Source organism: Dipodomys merriami, unplaced genomic scaffold (assembly GCF_024711535.1).
Source record: "Dipodomys merriami isolate MVZ:Mamm:240054 unplaced genomic scaffold, mDipMer1.0.p SCAF_17, whole genome shotgun sequence".
Classification (NCBI taxonomy): Eukaryota; Metazoa; Chordata; class Mammalia; order Rodentia; family Heteromyidae; genus Dipodomys; species Dipodomys merriami.
In genome coordinates, this window is record NW_027203048.1 from 13,852,638 (window position 1) to 13,870,030 (window position 17,393).

General features: G+C 41.5%; 1 protein-coding gene across 2 annotated transcripts in view; it reads left to right on the forward strand.

The window, feature by feature from the left end:
• The window catches only part of Slc30a6 (solute carrier family 30 member 6), a 44,218-nt gene that overhangs the window by 4,372 nt on the left and 22,453 nt on the right, over positions 1-17,393 (forward strand). For both annotated transcript variants that reach the window (XM_070025326.1, XM_070025325.1), the window contains exons 2-5: positions 3,435-3,521; positions 8,735-8,819; positions 9,746-9,788; positions 13,962-14,027. In XM_070025326.1, the coding sequence (XP_069881427.1) occupies positions 3,435-3,521; positions 8,735-8,819; positions 9,746-9,788; positions 13,962-14,027 (281 nt within the window). The remainder of the gene's footprint in view (positions 1-3,434; positions 3,522-8,734; positions 8,820-9,745; positions 9,789-13,961; positions 14,028-17,393) is intronic.

Sequence of the window (17,393 nt, forward strand, 5' to 3'; positions counted from 1 at the left end):
TTTTTTTGCCAGTCCTAGGGCTTGGGCACTATCCCTGAGCTGCTTCTGCTCAAGGCTAGCACTTTACCACTTTACCACTTGAGTCACAGTGCCACTTCTGGCCTTTTCTGTGTATGTGGTACTGAAGAATCAAACCCAGAGTTTCATGCATGCTAAGCAAGCAATCTACCACTAAGCCACATTCGCAGCCCAGGAACTTCATCTTTTACAAAACCTTGCTGAGCCAGGCACCAATGGCACAAGCCTGTAATTCTGGGCACTCTAGAGGCTCTTAGGAACCTGGCTTAATTATCCACCAAAAAACTGTAAGTAAAGCTATGGCTTAAGTGGTAAAGCTTTGAGCATAGGGACCACAGCTCAATCCCTGATCTCAAGCCTCAGGATAGAAACACAAGTGCACACATATGCACGCAGGAATACACACACATACACAATGGTTTAGTTATTCCTTTTTATCATGAAAAAATTCATACATAAAAGTACATATCACTGGGCTGGGAACGTGGCTCAGTGGTAAAGAGCTTACCTTGCATGCCTGAGGCCCTGAGTTCGACTCCTCAGCACCACATAAGCAAAAAGAAAAAAGCCAGAAGTGGTGCTGTGGCTCAAGTGGTAGAGTGCTAGCCTTGAGCTGAAGAGCTGAGGAACAGCGCCCAGGCCCAGAGTTCAGGCCCCACGACTGGACCAAAAAAAAAAAAAAAAAAGTACATATCACTGAGCATCAACAGTTATATATTTTCTTATACCACAATGTAACAGTTAGCATTTTCTGCTTTTTTTTGGGGGGGGGGGTCCGGCCGTGGGGCCTGAACTCTGGGCCTGGGCGCTGTCCCTCAGCTCTTCAGCTCAAGGTTAGTGCTCCACCACTAGAGCCACAGCACCACTTCCGGCTTTTTTTTCTGCTTATGTGGTGCTGAGGAATCAAACCCAGGCCCTCATGCATGCAAGGCAATCGCTCTACCACGGAGCCACCTTCCCAGCCCGGCATTTTCTGCTTTTTGGGGGGTCTGAACTCTGGGCCTGGGCGCTGTTTCTCAGCTCAAGGCTAGCTCTCTACCACTTGAGCCACAGCGCCAATTCCAGTTTTGTGAGTGGTTTATTGGAGATAAGAGTCTTACAGCCTTTTCTGCCCGGGCTGGCTTTGAACTGGTATCCTCAGATCTCAGCCTCTTGAGTAGCTAGGATTACAGGCGTGAGCCACCATGCCCAGCTGGACTATACATACTTATAAGCACTGAAATGTTTTAACAATGTAGGAAAACCATGCCTTCATTTGAATTGAATCAGAAAGTTTTTCACATTAATACCCTAGTTCCAAGGCATTCTAGGACTTTTAGTATTTCAGTCTAATTAGTTAACTACACCGAGATAGACTATAATATTTTTGTTATATCAAAAAAGCATTTGCTAAAATTCAAATATTTAGGTATCTGGTGGCACTTAGTAATCAAATTATTAAGTATGACCTTTTGACAATCCTGAAAGGCTTTTCTCCCCAAGGTGAAACAACTACTTGCTCTTGGAATCTATGTCACATAAGTCAGCATGTAAAAAGTTTAATATTCTTGAATGATTAGCACCTACTAAGCATAGTATTGTTAGCTAATATTCCCATTATTGCCAGAAAGTATGAGTTAAATTAATTATAGCACACAATTCAAATTCTGCCTTGTAGTTTTCCTTATAGACATAGGTTTTTCCCCTTAGGTCTATACCACACCCCCACTCCAAGATAAAATTATGCATAAAATTATGTCAAATATTTATTTATTTATTTATGTGCCATTATTGAGACAAATTCAGAGCCTGGGCTCTCTCCCTGAGCTTTTTTGCTCAAGACTAACACTCTCTCACTTGAGCTATAGCTCCGCTCGCAGCATTTTGTGGTTGATAGGAGAGAAAAGTCTCAGACTTTTCTTGGCCAGGCTGCCTTCCAAGTGCAATTCTCAAATCGCAGCCTCCTAACTAGTATTTCAAATGTGAGCTACTGACACCTGGCTAGTTTTATGTGTTACATTTTTGTGTATGCCGGTATGGAGGCTGAACTTAGGGCCTGGGTGTTATCCCTTAGCTTTTTCACTCAAGGCTGGCACTTTATTACTTGAACCACAGGTAGTCCCATGCTGTGTACTAGCAAGAGCCATGGGGACTAGCTAGGATGTCAGATGCTTTGACTGAATGTCCAAAAGAAAAATCTCAGGGATTTTCCTTTAATAGTTGCCAGGACTTTCATTTGTTTAGTTTTAGTTAGGTGAACTATAAAAGTTTTGCTCTATTTGATTGTTTTATTTTTTCTGAACTTCAAAAGGTTGTACAAAGGGTTTACAATTTAATCGGTCCACCTAAGTGTCCAGTGCTTCTGATCATCACTTCCATCATTGTCCCCAGCCCATCGGCTCCCTCTCCAGATTCATTTTACATTTCTTGTTTCCTTTATCACATATGTATATTGAGTGCTGTTGTATTCGTCCTGTGGCTTTCTTTATTCATCCACCTCCTCCCACTAAACTCCCCCCTCATACACTCTCATTCATCTTCCTGATACTCATTTTAGTAAATGAATGTCTGTGAATTGTTTGAGAGGTTCATGCCTGCATATACTATAGTCTTCTGAATTGTGTATATAAGCATGTGCTTCTGTGTGTGTTTACTTGGGAGGTTGTGTTTTGGTTAGAAGATTCACATATGAGAGAAAACATGTGCCCTTTCTATTTCTGGGCCTGGTATTTTTCAGATTGTAAGGTTTTCTTGCCTTACCTGCTTAAAAATCAAAAGTGCAATCTTAGCTGGGTGCAAATGGCTCACACCTATAATCCTGGCTACTCAGGAGGCTAAGATCTAAGGATCACAGTTCAAAGCCAGCCCAAGCAGAAAAGTCTGTGAGACTCTTCAATTAACCACCAAAAAGACAAAAGTGGAGCTATGGCTCAATTGTCAAAGCACCAGTCTTGAGTGAAAAAGCCAGGCAAGATTACAAGGCCTAGGTTTGGAGTTGTGGCTCAGTTAGTATTGAAAGCAGTGAATGAAACCATCAGGTACTTCTGAGTTCAAGTCCCAGTTTCAAACAAATAATTGACAGGAAGGAAGGAAGGAAGGAAGGAAAGAAGGAAGGAGAGAAAAAAGATTGCAAGATTGCAAGTTAAAGCCCCAGTATTGGCACATCTAACAGTGCAGTCTGAAGCTAAAATGCCTGGGTTTGCATTCCTTTTCAGCTGTTTTCCCCACCTTTGTGATTTTAGACAATTTAATAACATTATTTACACCTCATAGGGTTATTTGAGTATTAAACCAATGAACACCTATAAAGTGTTTAGAATAAGTGCTTGTCATATATAAAACACTCATTAAAATTTTTTGTTAATACTGTGTCCAATCACAGGAACAATGGAATATTAGATAACTTACATGTTAATTTGTTTACTTTTATTTCAAAGGGGACAATTCATCTGTTTCGAAAACCACAGAGATCCTTTTTTGGAAAGTTATTAGAGGAATTTAGACTTGTAGCAGCTGACCGAAGGGTAAGTTATTTCTTGGGTTTTTTTTGTTTTTTTTTGTTGTTGTTGTTTTGTTGCCAGTCCTGAGGCTTGATCTAGGGTCTGGGCACTATCCCTGAGCTTCTTTTACTGAAGGCTAGCATTCTACCACTCCAGCTACAGTGCCACTTCCAACTTTTTCTGTTCATGCGGTACTGAGGAATCGAACCCAGAGCTTCATGCATTCAGGGCAAGTATTCTACCACTAAGCCACATTTCCAGCCCTGTAAGTTATTTTTTACCTCAGTTTTAATTATTGCATAAACAACTTTTAAAAATCACTCTCTTTCTTACTATTCATTTTTATATGTTGGGTAAGTATTTCTTTCTTTCATTCTTTGTTGTTGTTGTTGGTCGTGGGGCTTGAACTCTGGGCCTGAATGAACACTGGCCCTCAGCTCTTCAGCTCAAGGCTATTGCTCGGCCACTTGAGCCACAGTGCTACTTCCAGTTTTCTGGTGGTTAATTGGAGATAAGTGTCTCACAGACCTTTCTGCTTGGGCTGGCTTTGAACCATAATCCTCAGATCTCAGCTTTCTGAGTAGCTGGGATCACAGGCGTGAGACACTGGTGCCGGGCTGGGTAAGTATTTCTTTAGTGTAGAATTACAGTTGTTTTGCTTTGGTAAAAAGAAGCAGTACTTCAATTCTTTTTTATTTCTTTTTTTCTTATTTGGTTTTCTTCTTTGTTGTTTTATTTTATTTTGTTTTGAGATACAGTCTCCCTGTGTTCCCAAGCTGGCCTCCAGCTTTTTATGTAACCCAGGCTGTCCTTTAACGTGCTGTATGGTACTAGCTAGCTTCCAACTCTCCATCCTCCTATTTCAACCTCCTGATACTGGGATTACAGGTGTGCATCACCACACCCATCTGAAACATGTCGGTCTTCCTTTCTGTTTCACTTAGGGAAAAGAAAAGAAATAATCAGAACAAAACGAAACAACAACCAAAAAAACCCTCTACATCTTATCATGAGCAAATCATGCAACACTTCCCTCCTATATCTATGAGGGAACTGTCTAGTTATGTAGGGGCAATCCATTTTGCCAGTCATGTTCCTAAAACTTGGTTACTTCCACTAACTCATTTTATTCATTTGATTTTTTTTTGAGGGGAGTGTTGGTCCTGGAGCTTGGCCTTAAAGACTGGGCACAGTCCCTGAGTTTTTTTACTCAAGATTGGTGCTTTACCACTTGAGCCACATCTTCACTTCCAGCTTTTTGGTGGCTAATTGGAGATAAGTTTCTCATGGTCTTTCCTGCCTGGGCTGCCTTCAAATTGTGGTCCTCAAATCTCAGCCTCCTTTTTATTTCATTTTATTTGCCAGTTCTGAGGCTTGAACTCAGGCCCTGGGCACTGTCCCTGAGCTTCTTTTCTTTTCTTTCTTTCTTTTTTTTTTTTTTTTGGGTCGTCATGGGGCCTGAACTCTGGGCTTGGGCGCTGTCCCTCAGCTCTTCAGCTCAAGGCTAGCACTCTACCCCTTGAGCCACAGCGCCACTTCTAGCTTTTTTCTTTTTGCTTATGAGGTGCTGAGAAATCGAACTCAGGGCCTAATGCTTGCAAGGCAAGCGCTCTACCACTGAGCCATCTTCCCAGCCCTCCCTGAGCTTCTTTTTGCTCAAGGCTAGCACTCTACCACTTGAGCCACAGTGCTACTTCCTGCTTTTTCTGTTTATATGGTACTAAGGAATTGAACCCAGGGCTTCATGCATGCTAAGCAAGCACTCTACACTAAGCCACATTACCAGTCCAAATCTCAGCCTCTTGAGTAACTAGGATTAAAGGATTGGAGACTTGAGCTGGTGATACCTGGCTTTATTAGAATTTTGAAACAAATCTTCATTTTTCTCCTATTGACTTTTTCATTACTTTGGAATTTCCTTTGCTACTTTTCTCTCTTCTTTCTGGCCTCTGAATTTTGGAATGTGAGCTTGATCCAGCTTCTTTTTTTTTTTTTTGAGTCCGGTCGTGGGGCCTGTACTCTGGGCCTGGGTGCTGTCCCTCAGCTCTTCAGCTCAAGGCTAGCGCTCTACCACTTGAGCCACAGCACCACTTCCGGCTTTTTTTTTTTTTTTTTTGCTTATGTGGTGCTGAGGAATCGAACCCAAGGCCTCAGGCATGCAAGGCAAGTGCTCTACCACTGAGTCACCTTCCCAGGCCCAGCCTCTTCTTTTTATGTTTATATATATTTAGGAATAATGGCTGGTTTCATCTGACTGCTGTGATTTTGATAATTTTTTCCCCTTCATTTTTATTTTTTTTTTTAATTTGTGGTACTTGGTTTTTTGTTTGTTTGTTTTTTGTCGGTCATGGGGCTTGAACTCTGGGCTTGGGCGCTGTCCCTGTGCTCTTCAGCTCAAGACAAGCACTCTACCGTTTGAGCCACAGCACCACTTCCAAGGTACTTGGGTTTTAAACAGACAAGTTCAGCACCTCTTACTTGCTAGGCAAACATTCTTCCCCTTTTTTTTTTGTCGGTCGTGGGGCTTGAACTCTGGGCCTGGGCGTTGTCCCTCAGCTCTTCAGCTCAAGGTGAGCGTTCTACCATTTGAGCTACAGCACCACTTCCGGTTTTCTGGTGGTTTATTGGAGATAGGAGTCTCACAGTCTTTCTTGCCCGGGCTGGCTTTGAACTGTGATCCTCAGATCTCAGCCTCCTGAGTAGCTAGGATTACAGGCATGAGCCACCAGCGCCCGGCAACATTCTTCCTCTTGAGCCACTATTTCATATTTGTATTTCAAGCCCTAATATTTCTCCTACCTCTGATTCCTATATATAATAGACTTCTCAGTATTTCCATCTGTATATCTAATAGGTCTTTCAACATAATATGTTCACATCTGAATTTGATCTTCAGACTCTTCCTCTTCACACTCATTATTCTAGCGCTTAGGAATACTGAGGTCAGAAAAATATAGTCATGATCATCTCCTTTCTGTCCCTCATTTTTCACATATATTATATAAGCAAATCTGCTACTTCTGTCTTCTATATAGTACCAGGTTCACATTGCCGCACCCAGTGAAATTTACGTTCCCTATCCTTCTTTTCTGACATACAGAATCACTGTCCTTACTAGACCCCATGACTGGTCATTAATAAATAATATCAGTAGTATCAGCATCATTTGCCTCATATCATTTCTCAGGTCTCTGATATCTCAATCCTAATGCTCCTTCATGGGATATTCTGTTCTTAGCTGTAGAAGTTTGTGAACATTATCAAAAGTTCATGCTGGTTTTTTTTTTTTTAATTTAATTTTATTTTATTTGAGAACATACTGTACAGAGGGGCTACAATTACATGGGCAGGATAATGCATACATTTCTTACCAAGCATTGCAGCCTCCTCCTTTGTTTACCCTTCACCTCCCTTCCCAGCCTCCCCCCACCCCCCCATGCTGGGTTTTTGTTTGTTTGTTTTGGGGTTTTTTTGGTGGGACATGGGCTAAGGATCAAACCCAGGGCCTTATACATGGGAGAATGTGCTCTGCCACCGAGCTACATATCTATAGACCCAAGCTAGTAATTATTGTTATTATCTTTTTCTTTTTCTTCTTGCTAATCTTAGGGCTTGAACTCTGAGCCTGGTCACTGTCCCTAAGCTTCTTTTGCTCATGGCTAGCATTCTACCACTTGAGCCACAGCTCCACTTCTGGCTTTTTCTGTGATTAGGTGAAGATAAAAGTCTCACAGACTTTCTTGCCTAGTCTGGCTTCAAACTGTGATCCTCAGATCTCAACCTCCTGAGTAGGTAGGATAACAGGTGTGAGTCACAGGTACCCAGCTGTTAAAATCATAGTTTATTCAATAATATGCTCATCATAACATCTTCTGAGATTCTCCTCTGGATTTTAGAAAATTGCCTTGTGTCTTTTCTAGAGTTGTGACTACCAGCTCTGTGCTACTTCACTTCCTTCCATCTCCAGTCTCTCTTCATCTTTTATTACCTTCTCTTCTTTCTCAGAGAGGTCATTCTTTTCTAAGCCTGTACCTTCCATCTGAGAGCTAAGATCAACTGACACCTCACCTTCACAACAAAAGCCTTCATGCAGTTCTTTCCTTTGCTTTGCAGGAAGCATAGGTCTCTGTTGTTTGTAAAGCTTGGGAAATACTTGAAAATATTTTATTTCTGCCTTGATTTGTGTAATGCCCTTTCTTCTTTTCCTGACTAAATCCTAGCTATATTTGCAATCCCATTTGTAAATAATCACTTTTAGATTGCTCTTTATTTTGGTATAAGTATAAAATTATAGAACACTTACAAAATTAGTATGGAGGACACTACTTTGCCTATACTCATGTACTGCTTATATGTTTTCCCATGAGCTTTTCATCACCTCTTTCTACGCACTTGTAGAGACAACATGGTATACATATAAAGCATTGTTTTTTTTTAGCTCTTTGGGAGTACATGTTAGAATTCATCTCTTCAAAAATTCCCCTTTTAGATTAACATTGACCAAGAAGTATACTCATAGCCTAACTTACAAAATTATAATCCCTTTGTACAACTATTTAATAATTTTTGTTTAAAAAAAAACACCTCCTGGAATCATTTTATTTATTTATTTTGCCAGTCCTAGGGCTTGAACTCAGGGCCTGGACACTGCCCCTCAGCTTTTGTTCAAGGCTAGCACTCTACCACTTGAGCCACAGCATCACTTCCAGCTTTTTCTGTTTATGTGGTAGTGAGGAATTGAACCCAGAATTTCATGTATGCTAGGCAAGCACTCTACTACTAAGCCACACTCCCAGCCCTGGGATCATTATTTTAAATTTGTCTATTATATTGAGTAATAATCATTTTGGTAGATATAGAAAATGTGACAAATATATTGAAGGAACTTGTGCTTATTCTTGTGAATATCGGAGTATTAAATACAGCAACATCAAGCTGGATGCCTATGGCTCACACCTGTAATCCTTGCTACTCAGCAGGTTGAGATCTGAGGATGGCAGTTTGAAGCCTGCCAGGCAGGAGAGTCTGTGAGACTCTCACCTCCAATTAAACCAGGAAACTGGAAGTAGCAGCTTGGCTCAAAGTGGTAGAGCTCTAGCCTTGAGCAAAAAAGCTTAGGGACAGTGCTCAGGCCTGGAGTTCAAGCCCCATGACCAATCAGAAAAAAACAGCAACATCTACAGACCCAGTGAAATTTGTTAGCACTGTGCAAATAATAATGATTCTCCTCTTCACAGTCCTGGAAGATACTGTTGTTTGGTTCCATAAATTTGATATGCACTGGCTTCCTGCTTATGTGGTGCAGTTCTACTAACAGTATAGGTATGTCACTATTTATACTTGTATGGAGTTGCATTTTCATATTTTATTTTAAATAAAGCTATATTTTCCTTTACCTTGAATGTATTTTGAAATACGTATAACCCAGATTCTTCAAACAAGAGATAGCAGAGGCAGGGAGAAGAATGGTCAAAGGGCTTTATGCATTTACTGCTTCATTTTTCCTGATATAAATCAGATTCTAAAGTGAGCTTTTTTTTTTTTTTTTTTGGTCTGGTCATGGGGCCTGAACTCTGGGCCTGGGCGCTGTCCCTCAGCTCTTCAGCTCAAGGCTAGCACTCTACCACTTGAGCCACAGCGCCACTTCTGGCTTTTTTCTTTTTTCTTATGTGGTGCTGAGGAATCGAACCCAGGGCCTCAAGCATGCAAGGCAAGCGCTCTACCACTGAGCCACCATGCAGCCCACTAAAGTACAAACCCATTTTGGTTGTATATTAATCAATTTACTACATAATTGCCAATGTATGAGGTTGCACAGCTACTCCAAACTTATTTTTTAGGTAATATATAATTTCTGATATGAGCAAGTTGTTTAGCTATATTTTCTTAAGAATGAATTAAGAGCTACTGCCAGTAGATCACACCTATAATTCTACCTACTCAAGAGGTTGAAACATGAGGATCACAGTTCAAAGCCAGCCAGGGCAGGAAACTCCATGAGACTCTTATCTCCAATTAACTACCAAAAAACTGAAACTAGAGCTGTGATTCAAAGTGGTAGAACATTAGTCTTGAGCACAAAAGCTTGGGGACAGCACTCAGGCCCTGAATTCAAGCCCCAGCAATGACATACACACACATACACAAAAAGGGAGGGAAAGAGGGAAGAGAAAAGGAAGGAAAGAAAAAAGGAAAGAATCAGGGAAGGATTAAGTAACATTTTAATCAACCTTTCTGTTGTTTTGCAGCTTTAACCGCTTATACTTACCTGACCATTTTTGATCTTTTTAGGTAAGTTTTTTTTTAATCTGATTTAGAACTAATAAGATTTGTTGTAACTGAATTTATAAAGACCTTGTTTTGCTCAAAGGAAAATGATTTGCTAAATAAGTAAAATGTATCAACATAGAACACGCATACAAATAACAGTTTAAAACCTATAAGAAAAATTTTACTTAACAACAGAAACGATAAACATTCAGGCATAAACCTAAGATGCACACATCCTGTGTGATATTATTGTAAGGAAACTTGGTCACAAGCAAGAAACAGAGAAGCCACCACTTAAGAGGCCAAATTATAAGTCCTCATTGGAGAGCTGGAGGACTGCTGGTGGACTTATGGCTCAAAGACCAGCAACCCTGAATGCAACAACTAGCACAAAGCTTCTATAGGCCAAAAATGCACAGAGTGTGTGGAATCAAACCCAAAAGTGTTGTACATAAGCAAAGCAAACTAGATCAGGACATTTAAACCTAATAGAAAAGCAAGCCATCTAGGGAAACAATCGGGAAATCAAGGGCCAATTACCTGGGGGAAGCATAGACCCAGTCTCCTTACTTCAGTGAAAACTTCAAAAATTGCTGGGTGCCAGTGGCTCACGCCTGTAATCCTAGCTACTCAGGAGGCTGAGATCGGAGGATCGAGGTTCAAAGCCAGCCCGGGCAGGAAGGTCTGTGAGACTCATATCTCCAATTAACCACCAGAAAACTGGAAGTGGCACTGTGGCTCAAGTGGTAGAGGGCTAGCCTTGAGCTGAAGAGCTGAGGGACAGTGCCCAGGCCCAGAGTTCAAGCCCTACAACCAGCCAAAAAAAAAAAAAATTCTAAAGGCCAGAAAATAAAATATCAAAATATAGAACACTGACAATCACAAAAAAAGAGCCTAGAACTAGTGGCTCTCTCTTATAATCCTAGCTACTCAGGAGGCTGAGATCTGAGGATCAGGGTTCAAAGCCAGCCCAGTCTGGAAAGTCTGTAACACTGTTATCTCTAATTAACCACAAAAAAGCTGGAAGTGGAGCCATGGCTGTAGTGGTAGAATGCTAGCCTTGAGCACAAACGTTCAGAAAAGTGACCAAGCTCTGAGTTCAAGGACCAACAGAACAAATCACCTCTCTTAAGGCTGTCAAAAATGGTGATCTTATACTAAAGTTTATAATCCACCTCATATCCATGGTTTAGCAATTTCTGTTACTCTTGCCAGCTGCTTTTCTCAAATGTTAAATTGAAAATTCCAGAAATAAATAATTCATAAATTGAAATTGCCTGGCGCCAGTGGCTCACGCCTGTAATCCTACCTACTGAGTAGGCTGAGATCTGAGGATTGCAGTTCAAAGCCAGCCTGGGCAGAAAAGTCCATGAGACTCTTATCTCCAATAAACCACCAGAAAACCAGAAGTGGCACCATGGCTCAAGTGGTAGAGCACTCGCCTTGAACTGAAGAGCTGAGGGACAGTGCCCAGGCTTAAGCCCCACAACTGACCCCCCAAAAAAGTTTGAGGGCTGGGAAGGTGGCTCAGTGGTAGAGTGCTTGCCTTGCATGCCTGAGGCCCTGGGTTCGATTCCTCAGCACCACATAAGCAAAAAGAAAAAAAAGCCGGAAGTGGCGCTGTGGCTCAAGTGGTAGAGCGCTAGCCTTGAGCTGAAGAGCTGAGGGACAGTACCCAGGCCCAGACTTCAGGCCCCATGACTGTACCCCCCTTCTCCCCCCCCCCAAAAAAAGAGTCTTACAGACTTCCCTGCCCAGGCTGGCAGATCATGAACCACCATCTATAACACTGCCCAGCTATGATAGATATTTATATATAGGTAAACATAGTATCTACAATATAAATTAAGTACTAGTCATAGCTTCAAGTATCCATTAAGGGCCGGGCGCTGGTGGCTCACCCCTGTAATCCTAGCTACTCAGGAGGCTGAGATCTGAGGATCACGGTTCAAAGCCAGCCCGGGCAAGAAAGACCGTGAGACTCCTATCTCCAATAAAACACCAGAAAACCGGAAGTGGTGCTGCAGCTCAAGTGGTAGAGCGCTCGCCTTGAGCTGAAGAGCTGAGGGACAACGCCCAGGCCCAGAGTTCAAGCCCCACCACCGACAAAAAAAAAAAAAAACAACAAGTATCCATTAGGGGTGTGGGAATGTATCCTCTTCATGAACAGGAGAATTGTAAATGAGAAGTAAGGCCAGGCATAGTGGTTCACAGCTGTAATCCAAAGACTTTGGAGGCTGAAGCAAGAGGGTCATGAGTTTAAGGTTAAACTTTGCTATATAGTGAGTTCATGGAGAGCTTGGGTTACATAATGAGATCTATCTGAAAAAAAGAAAAAACTGGATTCAAGGGAAGAAGGATGAATAAATATTGTCATTATATTCAATGTACATTATGTAACAAATGAACTGTGTAACATGAGGATGGGGATGAGAGGGGAAAATGAGGGGGAAGAAAGGGATGACACTGACTAAGAAGCATTGTCCTCATAACCTGATGTATGGAATTGTAACCCCTTTATACAACTACTTAATAGTAATTTATTTAACAAAAAAGAAGAAGAAGAAGCCAGGTGCCAAGGCTCATGCTTGTAATCCTAGCTACTCAGAAAGCTTGAGAGATCTTAGGATCATGGTTCCAAGTCAGCCCAGGCAAGAGAGCTTTTTTTTTTTTTCCTAATTTTTTTTTCTTTTTTTTTTTTTTTTTTTTTTTTGCCAGTCATGGGGCTTGAACTCTGGGCCTGGGTGTTGTCCCTCAGCTATTCAGCTCAAGGCTAGCACTCTACCACTTGAGCCACAGCGCCACTTCTTGCTTTTTTCTGCTTATGTTGTGTTGAGGAATCAAACCCAGGGCCTCATGCATGCAAGACAAGCGCTCTACCACTGAGCCACCTTCCCGGCCCCAACCATAGCTTTTTTTTTTTTGGGTCCGGTAGTGGGGCCTGAACTCTGGGCCTGGGCGCTGTCCCTCAGCTCTTCAGCTCAAGGCTAGCGCTCTACCACTTGAGCCACAGCGCCACCTCCGGCTTTTTTTCTTTTTTGCTTATGTGGTGCTGAGGAATCGAAACCAGGGCCTCAGGCATGCAAGGCAAGCACTCTACCACTGAGCCATCTTCCCAGCCCCCAACCATAGCTTTTTTTTTTTTTTTTTTTTTTTTTTTTTTTTTTTTTTACTAATGAAGAAAAAAGGTTTATTCAGGTCACAGTTTGAGAGGCTGAAAAATCCAAACAGCATAGCAGTGGCTGTGGTGAGGGTTGCTTTGGCTGCATCACTCAGGACAGTGAGTGCCAACCATAGCTTTTTAAGAGGCTGAGATCTGAGGGTTGCATTTAGAAGCTAGCCAGGGTAAGAAAGTGCAACATATTCTTATCTCCAACTAACCACCAAAAAGTAAAAAACAGAGATGTTTCTCAAGTGGTAGAGTGCTAGCCTTGGGCAAAAGAAGCTCAGGGACAGTTTCTAGCCCCTAAGCTTTGAGTTCAAGCCCCTGGATTAACACAAAAAGAAAAGAAAGGGGAAAAAAAGCAGAATAGCATAGATAAGAACATTTCTGAGAATTTAGAATGTAATTGTAGCATTTTAATGATGACTACAAACCTCAAAGCCATAAAAATTTTATGAATAAAAATTGCATTAAAATTTAAACATCTAAGTAGCTTTATTATATATATTGGCTGTACTGGGCCCTAAACTCAGCATCTTGTGTTTGCTGAGCAGACACTACCAGTTGAGCCAAATCTGCAGCCATAGTGTGTGTATGTATCTATGTGTTGACAAAAATAGTATCTATTGTATATGTTTTAATTTTTAACAAATGTTAATATGTATCAATGTTTAAATTTATTGTATATGTTAAAATATGTTACCATTGTTACTATTTTCTCCTTTCTTCTCTCAGGACAACTGTATAGAAAAAATGGTATTAGGTTTTATTTAACTGACTTAATGAATTATAACTATGTAACTTTGTGAATTATATAACATAACTTTGTGAATTATAACTTCATCTTCCATGTATACCACATGTTACGTTGATCATTGTGACTAGTCTGTAAATTAGTAATCTGTTAACTTAGTCTATGCAAACACTGATAACTTTTAGCAACTTAGGAATTCTGAAACCTTGATGTGTCTTTGCATGTTCTCTTCTAGCTCTGGTTCTAATGCTGTTTCTTTTTTATTTTCTTTACTTAGTTTAATAACATGTTTAATAAGCTACTGGGTAATGATGAAGAAACCTAGCCCTGTCTATTCATTTGGGTAAGTTAAAATTAGTTTGTTTTCAGCTAACTTATGATTGTTAAAATAATAGTGTGGGGGCTGGGAATGTAGCTTAGTGGTAGAGTGCTTGCCTAGCATACATGAAGCCCTGTGTTTGATTCCTCAGTACGACATAAACAGAAAAAGCTAGAAGTGGCACACTGAGGCTCAAGTGGTAGAGTGCTAGCCTTGAGCAAAAAGAAGCTCAGGGACAGTGCCCAGTACCTGAGTTCAAGCCCCAGGACTGGCACCAATAATAAATAAATAAATAAATAAATATAATAGTGTGGCTGGGCACTAGGATGCCTCTGGCTTATAACCCAGCTCCTTGGGAGGCTGAGATCTAAACATTTTTAAACAGTCTGGGCAAGCCGGGCACCGGTGGCTCACGCCTATAATCCTAGCTACTCAGGAGGCTGAGATCTGAGGACCACAGTTCAAAGCCAGCCCAAGCAGGAAAGTCCGTGAGACTCTTATCTCCAATAAACCACTAGAAAACTGGAAGTGGCCCTGTGGCTCAAGCGGTAGAGCGCTCGCCTTGAGCTGAAGAGGGGACAGCGCCCAAGCCCAGAGTTCAAGCCCCATGACTGACAAAAAAAAAAGTCTAGGCAAGAAAGTTTGAGAGACTCTTATCTCCAATAAACTGAAAACAAACAGACTTACACCTGCAATCCTAGCTACTTAGGAGACTGAGATCTGAGGACTGTGGTTCAAGGCCAGCCTGAGCAGGAAAGTCTGTGAGACTCTTATCTTCAACTAACTACAAAGAAAGCTGGAAGAACTGTTGCTCAAGTGGCAGAGTGTTAACCCTCAGCAAAAAAAGCTCAGGCACTAAGCTTGCACTGGTGGCTCATGCCTGTAATCCCAGCTATTCAAGACTGAGGTCTGAGAGTCACGATTCAAAGCCAGCCTGGCAAGAAAGTCTGTGAGACTTTTATCTCCAATAAACCCCCAGAAAAATGGAAGTGGCGCTGTGGCTCAAGTGGTAGTGTGCTAGCCTGAGCTAAAGAACTGGGGAACAGTGCCCAGATCCAGAGTTCAAGCCCCGCAACCAACCAAAAAAAAAGCTCAGGGACAGTGTATAGGCCCTGAGTTCAAGCCTCGGGACTGACACTAATGATAATAATAATAATAGTGCAGTAAAAAGCTAGCTATAGTATTTTTTGGAAAAATAAAAATGGTAAACCAGTGGGGCTGGGAAGGTGGCTCAGTGGTAGAGCACTTGCCTTGCATGCCTGAGGCCCTGGGTTCGATTCCTCAGCACCACATAAGATAAAAGAAAAAAGCCGGAAGTGGCGCTGTGGCTCAAGTGATAGAGTGCTAGCTTTGAGCTGAAGAGCTGAGGGACAGTGCCCAGGCCCAGAGTTCAGGCCCCATGACGGGACCCCAACAAAAAAAAGAAAAATAGTAAACCAGGCACCAGTGGCTCACGCCTATAATCCTAGCTACTCAGGAGGCTGAGATCTGAGGATCATGGTTCAAAGCCAGCCTGGGCAGAAAAGTCTGTGAGACTCCTATCTCCACTAAAGCATTCAGAAAAACGGAAGTGGCACTGTGGCTCAAGTGGTAGAGTGCTAGCCTTGAGCTGAAGAGCTGAAGAACAGCACCCAGGCCCAGAGTTCAAGTCCTACGACCAACAATTAAAAAAAAAAAAAGAAATGCAGACGCTTAGCACAACCATCCTGATGCTTAACTCTCCTTTACTCAGGCCTTTATCTTGGGGCTGGGAAGGTGGCTCAGTGGTAGAGTGCTTGCCTTGAATGCATGAGGCCCTGGGTTCGATTCCTCAGCACCACATAAGCAGAAAAAGCCGAAGTGGCACTGTGGCTCAAATGGTAGAGCGCTAGCCTTGAGCTGAAGAGCTGAGGAACAGTGCCCAGGCCCAGAGTTCAGGCACCATGACCAACAACAACAACAAAAGTGCTGCCCTCTTAGGGACCTGTTGATCAAATAGTGAAAGATAGATAGCAAAACATCTTCCAGGGTGAGGCAAGGGCTCAAGGGATAGCTTACCCTCTTACCTGAAAACATTCAAGAGGAATCTAGAAAAGAAATGTAAATGTTGGAAATATAAGTCATATTAAAATGTTTTCATTCTATTTTTTATAATTTATGAAAGAAATGTTAATATGAAACAATTATAGTAAGTTCTTTAATCTTATTTTTGGTGTCAGGCTTGGGATTCGAACCCCGAAACTGAGAACTGTCCCTGAGCTCCTCTGCACAAAGTTAGTACAATGCCACTTGAGCCACAGCTCCACTTTCAGCTTTTTGCTGGTTAATTGGAGATAAGAGTCTCAGAGACGTCCCTGCCTAGTCTGGTTTCAAGCCATGATCCTCAGATCTCAAACTCATGAATAGCTATGATTATAAGTATGAGTCACTGTCAGCTTGCAGTTCGTTAGTATTTTTAAAATCTTGTTTTCCTTAGAGAAAGTATGAAGGATGTTAATGGAAGTAGTTTATAGATGCTAAAGTAAATGATAGATTTTAATATTATGCATTGATGAAGATGGATTTTTATCTTAAAACTGGATTTAACAATGCACTGACGAAGAATTGGAGGATTTGTTTCTGTTTAGTTGGAAGATATTCTTTTTTACTAGAGGATTTTTTTTTTTTTGCCAGTTCTGGGGCTTGAACTGTTCCCGGGCTTGGGCACTATCCCTGAGCTTTTTTTGCTCAAGATTAGCACTCTACCACTTGAGCCATGGTGTCACTTCTGGCTTTTTCTGTATATGTGGGTACTAAAGAATAGAATCTAGGGCTTCATGAATGCTAGGCAAGCACTGTACTACTAAGCCACATTCCCAGCCCTAAATGGTGTTTTGTTTTGTTCTGTTTTCCAGTTCTGGGACTTGAACTCAGGGCCTGGGCATTGTCCCTGAGCCTCTTTGCGCTCAAGGCTAACATTCTACCGATTGAGCTACAGCACCACTTCTGGCTTTTTTCTGAGTAGTTCATTGGAAGATAAGAATCTCACAGGACTTTCCTGCCCAGGCTGGCTTGAACCTCAATCCTCAGATCTCAGCCTCCTGAGTAGCTATAGTGTATTAGGAAAAAAAAAAATAGAGTTCCTTCAGATTCAAGGAAACACCTTGAATGAAGAACTAAAAATTTTCAAGTCATGTGTGGTGACACATGCTTGTAATTCAGGAGGCTGAGGCAGGAGTTTATAGTTAGCTTAGACAATATAATAAAATCCTGTCTTAAGAGGAAATGAAAGAAATAAGAAGGAACAAGGAAGAGGGAAAGAGAATAAGACAATGACACAAGAACATTCATGGATCAAATTTTTCTTTGTCCATTGTACCATTCATTGAAATTATATATTTTTTGAGCAAGACCAATTACAATGGATCAGTT